A 13090-nucleotide genomic window follows, 5' to 3' on the forward strand; every position below is an offset into this window, starting at 1 on the left:
TGTCTCATATATATATACAGGACTGTCTCAGAAAATTAGAATATTGTGATAATCCCCATACGTGTGATTTAGTTTACTGAACCAAGCTGAGTGTTTTTCAAGGCTAAGGAAACCCTTGCAGGTGTTTCGAGTTAATTAGACGATTCAAGTGATTAGCTGAATACCCTACTAGTATACTTTTTCATGATATTCTAATATTTAGAGATAGGATATTTGAGTTTTCTTAAGCTGTAAGCCATAATCAGCAATATTAAAAGAATAAAAGGCTTGCAATATTTCAGTTGATTTGTAATGAATCCAGAATGCATGACATTTTTGTTTTTTTAATTGCATTACACAAAATAAAGAACTTTATCACAATATTCTAATTTTCTGAGACAGTCCTGTATATATATATATATATATATATATATATATATACTTATTTTTAATCAGGCCCATATTGTTGCATAAGCAATGCTTCAATAGCTATATGTTTAATACTGTAAACTGCGGTTGCTCATACATTAGCATTATATCACTGTGCTCTTTATAAGAGAGATGAAGGCGGCAGATTAACAAAGGAGCAATGGAGCTGAGGCCACATTCAAATGAACTGATTTTTAATAATGTTTGTGCTGCAAATGCATCATGGGACTGGGCAGACTGCACTTACTGTATAATGCTGCCTGTCCTCTGCCTCCTTTCTCCTCCTCCCCTCTCCTCCTCCACTTGATGTATATTTGTGCTGAGTCCCTCTGTCCCCGTTGCTCCTCTCTTTGTCTAAGTGAGTCTCTTTAGCGCAGGTACATGCTTCAGGGAACCGACAACAAGACAATCAGGATGAACTCTCAGGGATAGCTGGGGAAATCCAACCAATGTCGTTAGGATTTCTTTCAGTCTGCCACCCTACCTTCTCTGGCCATCCCTGTCCTCTCTTTCTGTTTTACTGCGCTCTCTGCTTTTCTTTTTCCTCACCCTCTCTTCGGTCTTATCCTTTACCCACTGACTGTATCATAATTATGTCACATAAGAAAAGTTTATTAAATTTAACAGCAGAGGATGTTTAAAACGTCCTTGTAAGTTCACCGTAACACTGAAAAATGTCATCACAAGGAAGAAGATTAGCTGGACATTCAACAGAATAAAAAAATTCAAACAGAAATAAAAAAGATAGTAGTGGCTAACATAAATTAAAAACTAATTTGCACTGTTAACAAATAGCAAACCGTCTTACTAATGTTGGTGGAGAGTCAGAGGATCCAAAATGGAGTACAAACGGTGTATGATGTGAATAAACAGTGTGAACTAAACGACCCATTAGCGACCAAGCTAACAAGCTTGCTAACTGATGGCAGTTAATTAACAGTTAGAAGGCTAGGTAGCATAAATAGTTCTTCCCCCACTTCAATAACTCTTTATTGAATGGCATGATGTAAAATCCTGCGAACAAAATACCAGAGGGAATTAAATGGCACATTACAGAGAAAAGTTTAGAGAACTATTGTGACTAACTAGTGCTAGCACGCTCCTGGCTTGCTAGCATGTCAGTAGTTAGCTCTTCAGCTACATTGTGCCATTTCACACTACGAGGACGTGTGGATGATTTTTTGGGACTTTCTGGTTTGGCCTTTATGCTTGTAATCAACTAAATACTATGTTTATGTAAATCTGCACTTTCAGAATATTGTGAGAGCTGCCTGCTTGTTGCCCGAACACGTATATTTTGACAACCCAATACTTATCTGCTTTATTCATCAAGTCGCTTTCAGAGATTTTAAAATATAGGTCCAAAATTGCTTCTCTAACCTCTGCTGCTGCCAAAATATCTTTCCTTTGTGCCCCAGATGAGCACTCTGCATTGATTTATGTTTTAAGTGCTCAGTCTTCTTTCTAAATGGAAAATCATCAATGATAATGCACCCGCTTCATGTTTTGAATTAACAGCGTGAACTAAACGACCCATTGGCGACCACGCTAACAAGCTTGCTAACTGAAGCTTGCTAACTGAAGCTAGTTAATTACAAATCTACTATGTTAACATGTTCCCAGCTTGCTAGCATGTTAGTCATAAGTCTTCCAACTACATTAATATCCCTGCTAATAGTCCTTTCTTAAGACTACGCAGTGCAACCAGTTGAATGGTTACCATTAAGCAACTGCACTGGAGTGGTAGGGCTATTTCTCTGTGGAAACTTGGCTCGGAAACCGGAGGGTGGTGGGTCACGTGTGGACTGGTATCTGGAGAGGTGCCATTTCACCTCCTGTGCACTGCCAAGGTGTCCTTGAGCAAGGCGCCAGACCCCCCCACCATGTAGTAGCTGCCCATGGCTCTTAATACCAGGATGGGTTAAATGTAGAGGCTACATTTCCTGGTGTGTGATGTGCTGTGTACATGTGTGACAAATAAAGTTGATCTACTTACGGAAGGAGCTGCAAACCCAATACTATCTGCATTATTCATCCAGCCGGTTTGGGCGGAGATTTGAAAGTATAGGTCCAAAATTGCTTCTCTAACCTCTGCTGCTGCCCAAATATCTTTCCCTGGTGTCCCAGATGAGCACTCCTCATTGATTTATTTTTGAAGTGCTCAGTCTTCTCCCTAAATGGAATATCATCAGCCAAGCATAATGATAATGCACTCTACCCACCCCACCCCCCCCGCTTCTCACTGTCTTTCATCCACTCTTGCTATCATCAACCGAGCACAGTGATAATGCTATGCAGGCGTGCACCTATTGGGACAAAGGCAGACAATGAGGCAGATATGAACGAATTTGATACCACATCTCACTGGTTCGTTGTACTTTCTACGTGAGCCAACATGTGACACCGGGACAGAGGGCAATGGCTGAAACGAGTCAGCTAAATTAAAGCTTCCACGAGCTGGAAGCAACACACACAGGCTTGTTGCTGTTTGTGAGGTGTGTGTTGTTTTGTGGCGTTCTCAGCCAGATGGAGCAGGGATCAGGGGCCAAACATCAGGGACTCTGGGAATCAGTGGGGTGTGTGCGTGCAGGTGTCGTTTTTATGTGGGGTCATCACCCCTGAGTGAGCTTCCTGGAGTACAGCCCCAGTTTTGAGCGCCACAACACAAACAAACACACACACAGAAAAACACCCTCGCGGTGGGTGTGCGGTGCAGTGATTGGGCCTCAGCTGCTTCTCAGCTGGTCCTACTGGGCAAAAGGAGCAAAGCTGGATTCATCAACCCTCTTCTCTAACAAGCTCTGCATCTATCTGCCACCATCTAGTGATGAGTCACCATGGGGAAGAACGCAGACAGAAAGCAACAGAGAAGGAAGGAAAAAAACAGGAGGAAAGAAGGTAGCTGAGGGGAAACAGAGCAAGATAGCTGCCTGTTTTAATATCTTGCTATAAATTAGGAAGATGCAGGGTATCAGCGAGAATACAGAACGGAGAACGGAAAAGTATACAGCAGGTGTTCTGACATATGTTAGACGGAATAGGCCTATTCAAACAGGTGGGTAACATAATACTGTGAACTCATTAATCTGGGCAGCATGTTAGGCACTGCCAAATCACAGAAGGTGGGTTTAATAGACGAAAACATTCTCCAGGAATCTCTTGACCTTCGTCACCAGCAGGCGTCCAGCTCCTAGAGATTCACTTTAAGATCCAAAATCCAGACAGGACCAGATGACAACCTCTTTTTAACGGTGAAGCTAATGCAGAAGTGCCTTAAATTTGCATTATTTCTAATGGCCAGCAGGAGGCGACTCCTCTCGTGGCAAAAATAAGTCTGATTGTATAGAAGCCTGTGAGAAGATGACTCTACTTCTTCACCCATTGGTCCTCAAACCAATGGGTGACTTCAAAGTCACTACCTCTACTTCTTATATGCTGTCTATGGACAGGACAAAAATTAAGGCTAGGTACCAAAGATCAGTGGGTATTTGGGATTGTAAAAATACCGGGGTACTGGGAGGTTAAATCAAACACATATGTGCCCCAGAGGGATCAAAATCATTGTCCAAATTAAGCAAGATTAAAATCAACCAAACTAAACAACTAATGAAATAAAGCCCAGTCCGAATGGGGCTTCAGAAAAGCCACTACAGTAAGGGTAAGGTCACAAGTAACCCAAGTCTGCATGTGTGTGCACGTCTGCAATCCCTGCCAGTAAATTTACTTTAAAGAGAAAGTCTTGTGTGTGTGTGTGCGTGCGTGTGTGTGTGTGTGTGTGTGTGTGTGTGTCCTCCTCATGTTCAATGCTGAGCGATGGAGGGTTTTTATTTATTCAGCTTGAGTTACACAGTACAGTACTGCATGACAGTTTGTGCTGAGTATCAAACTGAGACATGCACTAGTTCATGCAGAGAACTTAAGTCTCACGCAGCTCATCAGTATTAGCTGCCTCTTCAATCACCGATCACATTCAAACAATCAACCGGCTGTATGATCTGACAAGTTAGAATTTCCAATTTTTGGGGGGGGATCAGGCAAGCTACCTCTGATGATTTCCTCCACTAAAAATCTCTCGCTTGAGCCAGATGAAAAATATCCAGAGGCACCGTCAATTTGCCTTTATCCAAACTCGTCCAGCATTTCGGTCTGCTCAGACTGCTTCGAGAACGCCTCCGTACATTTTGTCCTGTTAATGCTGCTGCATCCCAAGCAGTGGCATAAAAAAGTCAAGGCCCAGGCTCGGATTTCCTCAAGCCACGAGGCTTTCAGAACATCCACCTCCAAAAAACATTTTTGGTTTGAGGCATTTATTGAGCTCCCTTCAGGGACAAAGCTGCTTGGATGTATTTCAGTAACAACAGCCATTTGTTGCTCGAACTTTTCAAATACCCTGTTGTTTAGTGAGACGGTAATGTTGCCAAAAAAAGATACTGAGTGCCGGTTTGTCTGGAAGCCTTAGTTGGGCTGCAAACGTGCATTGTGAACATAAATGGACTGAATACAACAAATGAATAAAACTACGTCATCCAGCGAAGTAAATGATAACACAGCACAACCGCCTACCTGGCAATGCTCCAGTCAGGCTCGATCCTCAGCACTGTGGGGTCGTCGGTGTAGTTAAACTTGACCTCAGGGTTTCGCAGCTCAGCGTCGTCGATGTCCACCAAGACGGATGCACTGCCCGCCGCTAATCCGGCTGGTGTAACGCACACTATCTCACGGGCGTTTCTCCTGGATGGACAGAACAAAAGGACAAGTTGGAGGAAGGCGAACCAATAATCAATGTGCATTTGACAGACAGCAGCCAAAATCAGTGTCAACTCAGCAAAATGCTATACATGCGCAAAGCCTTGTTGCACAGAAACTGGTGTGAGATGATATTTGAAAGATATTGAGGTCCTGCTGTCTCACGGGACATTTTGAACAAATAGTGAGATCCGGGATACAAATACATACAAGATTGTGGAGAGAGTAACAGTGAAGTGATTTTATTTTGGAGAAAGAAACAATTCACAAATCGACCGAGAGAACAACAGAGAGAAGCCCTTAACAAAGAAGCTGTCTCTTTAAAAAGAGAATTATAATAATAAAGAGGCAATGATTACTTTCTCGTGCCAGGACGCTCCCTAAATACTGAGGTCCAGGCTGAAGCGTTGACATATTTAATGACTTGCTGAATCTTTTTGTAATTACCAGGGTCACAGCCTGGGAAGCCAATTACTCTCTTTCTCTTAAAATCTTAATGTAACCTGCTAATTTCATTAGATAATTCCACTTGTGACCAATGCACTTCAGTCCGAGCAAGGCCTGCAAGATGGCCGCACTCTTCTGACCTGCTGGATCACGGCAAATAGTCGTCTAATCGCAGTTGGAGCGTTTAATTGCAGCGGTGTGAGCCATGAGCAACAATGTCTGTGTATGAACTCTGTGTCTGTCTCCAGCCTTGGGACCTCTCTCTCTCTCTCTCTCTCTCTCTCTCTCTCTCTCTCTCTCTCCCCATATTTCTACACTGTCCTCCATCAAGTACAGGCGAAAATGACGCTTCGGTCTGCATTGTGATCAGATCTCAATATGCAGATGAATTAGGCTAGGTGTGGGACATAAAATATGGCGGTTCCCGGGTAAAGGCAAGCACTGTCATGGATGGGCATCATGTATTTTTTGCGCCTGCTAGCTTTTGCTGGGCTTGCTCAAAATAGCAGGAAGAGGCTGAGCTAAGTATTCTTTCAACTTGCTGAGCGGATTATTTTCTCAAAGAGGTGGTCTGGATGATCCGATTGTAACCTGCATTTACACCTTGCATTAACATGAATTTTTCCTGATCTAAATAGTATATGTATATATAATTTGCAAATGATGTATGTTTGTACAGTAAGGCTGTATTCGACATATATATATCCAGTGCCAATTTGTTTTTTCTTTAATAAAAACATAAAAAATAACTACCTGCAATGAAGTTAAAAGTCAAGTTTTATTATAATATATATATTTCACTTGTGCAACGACATTTTTGTAGTTTGTGTCCACATTTGCAAAGGACGTGACATAACAATAAACCTATATTATGAGTGGTATCACCCTTCCTCTTCAATATGTATTTCTTATTAAAACAAATGTGATGCGTTTAGTGTTGGAAGAGAAGGATGTAGAAACAAGTCATGTGAAGTTAATACCTGCTAGGATTGGTGCACTGACATGGATCAACGGCACCAGTCACTGTGGGAGGGATGGAAAGAGTGTGTGTGTGTGTGTGTGTGTGTGTGTGTGTGTGTGTGCGCATGTCCCATAGGCGAAATAACATTTTCAATTGCAGTCCCCAGTAGCTGCACTATCTAATATGTATTTAGCACAGTTGAGTGGTGGCTGCTTTTCTGGGCCATGACTTCTCAGAAGCGATGCGTGTGTGTGCGAGTGTGTGTGTGATGTGTATGTGCACACTTTAATGTATTGGCGCATATGCTTTTGTGCCTCTACGTGCCATGGCAGTCACACAGAGGGAGGAGAGAGAGAGAGAGAGAGAGAGAGAGAGAGAGAGAGAGAGAGAGAGAGAGAGAGAGAGAGAAACCTGCAATATCCACCCTCTCAAAGTCCCTTGGCCTGTAACCATAGCAACCCCATTCACAAAGAACACAGGCCCGCAGCGACCTTCACAAGACGCCACAAACACAGTCTTGGTGAGGGTGGGACGGATGAAGACGGGGTTGCGTTGAGTGGACAGTTTTGGTGAAGTGCAATCTGTTGGATTACGGTGAGGAGGCTGCAGCACAGGAGCGAGCGCTGAGACGTCATAGCTAGCATGTAGTTGCTCTGATAGAGATTAGCTTTGAGAGGCTAATCCGTGCGTTTGACAAGCATGCAGCTGTGGTGATACTTTGGACGTTTTTCATGCACTAGATTAGAGAGAGCCTGTGTGAGGGACGACAAAGACATGTTGTGTGTCTGCAAGCAACAAGCATGCACACACACTTCAACACGGGGAAAAAAACACACTGATTACATGCTGACATGTGCAAGTAATATCTTTAAACAGAGCGTGTTTATGTATGCACGTATTTCCTTGATCCATTAATTTCCTGTATTCTCTACAATACCTTGAGTCATAATTATGAATTAGTTTTACTATCTTAAGTACTCTGATATTCCACTCTGTTGTGATGTTTCTAATTTCCCCACGAGGATAATTAAAATGTAATTCAGATTCTAAAAAGAAAACCCCATTGTGCCTTACTTTTTGAAGTAGCAGGGCTGCGGTCCTATGCTGACAGACACGTAGCTGCCTGCGTTCAGGTAGCTTCCCTCGATGGTGACCCGGGTGCCCCCGGAAATGGGCCCCTGAGATGGCTGGATACGGCTGAAGAACGGAGTCTGGAGGAGAGAGGAGGACGTTTGTTTTTCTACAGCAAATGAATCAAATTTAAAAAAAGGACAGAAAGCTCTGATGAGATGCCTCGTATAAAATAATCGAATAACATGGTACACAATTGAGATTTCTATAATGATGACATAACAACAAGTCCATGATATAATAATACGGTATTCTTATAGGTAAAATCCACTAAGACGACACTAAGCACTGACTGCTGTCACAGACGTACCGACTTTGCCTTTTTGTGCCCAACTTATAACACATTTAATAACATTAAAAATGATTGTGGCTGACCCAAAGGAAAAACTTGATCAATCTGTGGTAACTTTAAAACTAAATACTAGACATGAGCTTTTTAGAGCCATCTTCTTAAAGCCAATTAAAAGATTGAAGCCTTACATTTACTGGAGACGTTTCACAGAAGCATCGTCCATATAGAATAGCTTATAGACCCTTTGCACGGTGCTTACCACAAAGGTGAATGGCCTGGGAGACAGGGCTCTGTAGTCGTTGACGCAGTCCCTCACACACACCTCAACCTGAGCTTCTTGGACCCTGTAGCTGGTGGCGTCGTTCAGCAGACACACTATTCTGTGGATGGAGAGTAGAAGGGACGGAGAAAAGGAGAGGGGGTTTAGGGTCAACCAAAGGTTTTAAAGGGACAGTACGCAAAATCTAAAATACATATGTTACCTGTAGTGCTATTGATCAATCAGTCTGCCTTTTCTTTCTACCGAACCGCAGGCCAGCACAGAAGGAAGTACGCATGTACTCAAGGACGAGAGGCTCGTGCTCGTGACTAGCTAAAAAGGTACAGCTCGGCCGAAGAGGATACCATAAATGTTTGCATCTCCTGCTGTCACGAGCACGAGCCTCTAGTCCATGAGTAGATGTACCCTTCTCCTTCTGTGCAGTCATACGGTTGCCGGGTGTAGTTTGGTAGAAAGTAAATAGTTCCTGCGTGAAACTGCTCACGACGAGGTCTGTGGATTATCTTGAGTAACTGGGTCATGATTTTCTGACAAGAGACGTTGCTGTTGAGTTTTTCAAATGCATTTTTAAAAGTGCCACAAGCCGATTGTCATCCATTGCATTGGAGAGAAGGCAGACACCAAAACATTACAGACTGATAAATAGCACTACGGGTAAGAGGAAGTTTACCACAACATCTCTGACATCTCATCAAATGCTGCTTCAGTCCATGCATGCTCATTTTTTTCGACACACCTCACAGTATGTGTTAACCAAGAGGTTGGCAACAAACTGTAGACAAGTGCAGTTTTCACCTGCAGTCGTTATGCGCTTCAGGCTCAGCGAGATGGAATAAACGGCCAATCACCTGACCACGTTACGCTTTGTACGACAATAACATATCTGACACAAATATCTGTGTTTTAGGAGGGGTCACAGAAAGAAAAGAAAAAAAATCAGGAAGATGATGACTAGGAAGGAGGGGAAGTTAGGGGAAGTAGTGCATGGATGACAGGAATAATGTGTAAAATAACTGATGGGTGTGTAATATTTGACTAGAGATGCCCTCTATCTCAACATGCATCGCTTCCCAACTAACTGCACTACAGAGAGATTGTTTGATCTGCGTGAACTCAATTCCTCAGCTATGTAGGACCCTGCAGAGGAGTAAATGTCAGGATGAGAAAAATAAAGGAAAGAGCATATGTAGGGAGTAATGGAGGGGAACAACAGATGGAATTCACAGACACACACACACACACACACACACACACACGCGCACACGCACAAAACACTAAGATCACTATCTTTTCAGCTGCTGAATGAGGCTGCATGTGCGGCGACACACAAACGTGCTCTGGTCGACATTTCTTCTGCCGCTCGATTGGTCAGGATGAGAGAGGTGCTGGTTGCTGCTGCCTTGGGTGTGTGTGTCTTTGTGTGTCTTTGTGAGTGTGAGCGTGTGTGTCCTCAGAACACTGAGCATGCGTGTTTGTGTGTGTGTGTCAATGCATTCATCTGTGTTTCTCTGCCATTTTCACATTTTGTGTTTTTTTTGTGCATGTTCGAGTGTTATGTTTGAGTGCATAAGTGTGTTCACAGCGACAAGTATAGCACAATGCGGTGCGCTATGATTACTCGGATGGTGTACTCATAACCGTCAAAAAGTTTGAGTGTGGACCGCTGGACACTTGTCACCCACAACGGCAGCCATATTGGCTGTGTAGCGGTATGGGAGATTCCAGCAGCGGTTGCTGTTGCTCCTGTGAACACAGCACTACACTGTAACAATGTGTTAACAACTAGTATACTGTTGTCGGAAAGAAGCCGTCAGTCTTGTTTATTGGGTGAATTTAAATAGTTAAATCTGTCTTGGTTAGCTAGCTAGCTAAAAATTACGATTGAGACTGTGGCAATCGAAATTTCAGATGTGTGCACAGCAGCCGTGTTCCATATGCCACTGCACTGCCCCGTCGAAATTCACCCACCATTCAAGTAAGCATGTAGTGTGAACTTCCACTGCACATTAACGCGTACTAACGGAAAAGACACAGCATTGGGGTGTGTGTGCTTGAAAGCTCGTGAGACTTGTCCTCTGTTCCTCAACTTACCTCTCTGCGCTCACGTACTCCTCCTCAATAGGCACGCAGGGTACCTTGCCCAGCCTGACCCCCATCTGGATGTCTCTGAACTGCAGACCCAGGTTCTCCCCCAGGATGGTCACCCTGGTTCCCCCTTGGCGAGGCCCCGTCTCCGGGAACAACTGGACCGACAAGAAGATGGAGGAAGGAGATTTAGTTCCCAAGTTAAAAACGAAAAAGAGACAATATATTATATTCACACATGGATAAACACGCACGCATTAAGGACACGAAATGTATCCACAGTTGCGTATGCTGACCCATTCAACCAGTTTAAAGTCTGAAAATGGTCCCTGAACATGACACAGCACAGACACAAACAAACAAACACACAAGGATAAAAATAAATAAAAAATACAACACACACACACACACAGGCCATGCAGAGATGCCCATATTGGGTTATTTAAGGTTTAATGAAGAAAAATCACCCCCTTGGCTTTGAAAAACACTGAAAATGAGATAAAGAGAGGGCGAAACAAAAACAAAAAACCGGCACCAACCGAAGGCATCATCTTGGCGGTTTAATTGAAACTTATTACGCCGGCTTGGCTTCGTCGGCGGGGCTGTGGTGGTGTAACGCTCAGTCGGGCCGCCGAACCATAATGTGATTTATCTAGCCAGATTATGGCGCGTAACGCGGACAGGTGTGGTGTGACAAAACAAATGTGGTGACTGATGGACGGCGGCTGTCACGAACACGCACACACACACACACACACACACACACACACACACACACACACACACACACACACACACACACACACACACACACTATGGCGCGGCCGCGCACACACAAACCTAATCCCTAACAAGCATCACGAGGTAATTATGTGTAATCTGTCCATTGCCCCGTTCTCCTGCAGTGCTTGGCTGAGCAGACGGCGCAGGGTGGAAATGCAAACTAAGGAGCCGACAGTATGGAGGCATAGAGTTATTATGACACCACAGACAGCACCAAACAACAGACCTTGACAAATGGGGATTTCTACAGTGTGGACTAGTTTGGGGAATGAACAATTTGTCTTGCCAGACACACACACACACACACACACACGCGCGCGCGTGATTTAACTAGAAACTTGAGATTCGAACCCTTTTCAAGGTACCAACAGCCATATGTCCCATATTGCCCAATGTACAGCACCACTGGAGCAGCTGGATGTTAAATTCCTTGCTCAAGGGCTCTTCATCCGTGGTCACTCATAAATGGAAGAACAACATGCATGGACTCTCTCCACAAAAAAGGTAACCAGATGGTCCAGGGTTTGCATAGGCAACCCTTAGTCTACTACATTGCCGAACATATGGAGTATCATTTTCTACAGAAATACAATTAAAAGCCAAAATTGTAAAAATTAAAGCAGTAAAATGGAATGGAAAAGGGAGGAATAGAAAAATCGTAGTGAAAATGATCAAATTGAAAGCTTGAACGTGAGCGATTAGTGTGAAAATGACAATGGGGAATAAGTAACAAAAAAAAATTGAAAAGCTTAAATATAAATGTACAAATGAAAAGCTTTGCCTGAAAGCCAGTTGTAACAAACTCAGTGAACGACATTAAATATCTTTTAAAAATTGATTATCTCCCACTCCCCATAGAAGCATGAAAAGAGGCTTTAACCATCTCGTATTTCTACAAACAAAAACGTATGCCATCAGAATAATCTAATCTGCCATGATCACATAAGCAACTACACATGGACACTTAATCTTTTCAAATGTCACAGATCGAATACCAAATGATTCTTTTAAATGAGCTAAACCTTTAATAGTATGACAAACTGCCAGACAAAGCACATTTTGGAAGCTCTCAGGAAAAACATAATACCTCTGGCATTACTGTAAATATCAGTCGAAATGTGTTTAAGAGAAAGAGGTTGAACTGGAATATAATAATCCTGGTAATGTCTGAATATATGAAGAGCTGGGGTTTGAAAACTAATACCTTCCAAATAATCTGTAAAGCAACATCGTGACTGTAGTGAACTGAACTAAGAAACCAAGAGGGAGACTGTGCAAGAACAGTCTGGCCTGTGATAATGCTGCCCACTATTTGGAAGCTGACTCACGTTGGAACCTCAGGCGCCAGCAGAGCCTCAGCCATCGGTTCCACAAACACAATAGCTGGTAAACACTGACCAGAGCGAAGTAGCCATCAAGCTCTAGGGTACGATATGGACAACAGATGGGGAAATGGGGGCTTTCAGATGGTTTTGGAAGAATGAAGCTATGATACCGCAAAACACAATATCAGCTCGCCACCAAGCCCTGGGACATAAACAGAGACGGACAGGCAACAGAGAAAGAGGAGAGCTGTTAAAAAGGATTACTACCATCATCTGAAGGGGGGGGGGGGGGGGGGTACATCCATATCATACTTTATATGAGAACAGTTTTGAAGGGCGCACATTTAATTTAACTGGCAACCTGACGCGCCAGATGGTTTCTTCCAGAGAAGACGTCGTTGAAAAATGTTTGTGACAGGGCAGGCCCTTTCAAAAAGTACTTATTGGTTATTGGAAAAAACATCTGTCAATCAAAGTCTTTGCCGAAGCCAGTCGGGAGAAGAGTGAAATAATCTTTTCCACTGAGAACAACCTTTGCTCTTCTTTCAATGACGATAGAAGTGTATTTAGGCGAACCTATTTAGGAGCCGCCAACATTGTTTAGAACAAACAGTCGCCACTCCGTATCGAGT

The 13090-nt window shown here is 43.3% G+C and overlaps 1 protein-coding gene across 1 annotated transcript in view; it reads right to left on the reverse strand.

Annotated features, from left to right (window-relative positions):
• The window catches only part of LOC306702715 (plexin-A1-like), a gene marked incomplete at its 5' end in the record, with an annotated part of 201338 nt that overhangs the window by 47108 nt on the left and 141140 nt on the right, over window positions 1-13090 (reverse strand). The window contains 4 exons of the mRNA XM_079168369.1: window positions 4972-5139; window positions 7637-7773; window positions 8245-8365; window positions 10357-10508. Of these exons, the coding sequence (XP_079024495.1) occupies window positions 4972-5139; window positions 7637-7773; window positions 8245-8365; window positions 10357-10508 (578 nt within the window). The remainder of the gene's footprint in view (window positions 1-4971; window positions 5140-7636; window positions 7774-8244; window positions 8366-10356; window positions 10509-13090) is intronic.

The sequence above is a fragment of the Pholis gunnellus genome, assembly GCF_910591455.1.
Source record: "Pholis gunnellus genome assembly, chromosome: 2".
NCBI lineage: Eukaryota > Metazoa > Chordata > Actinopteri > Perciformes > Pholidae > Pholis > Pholis gunnellus.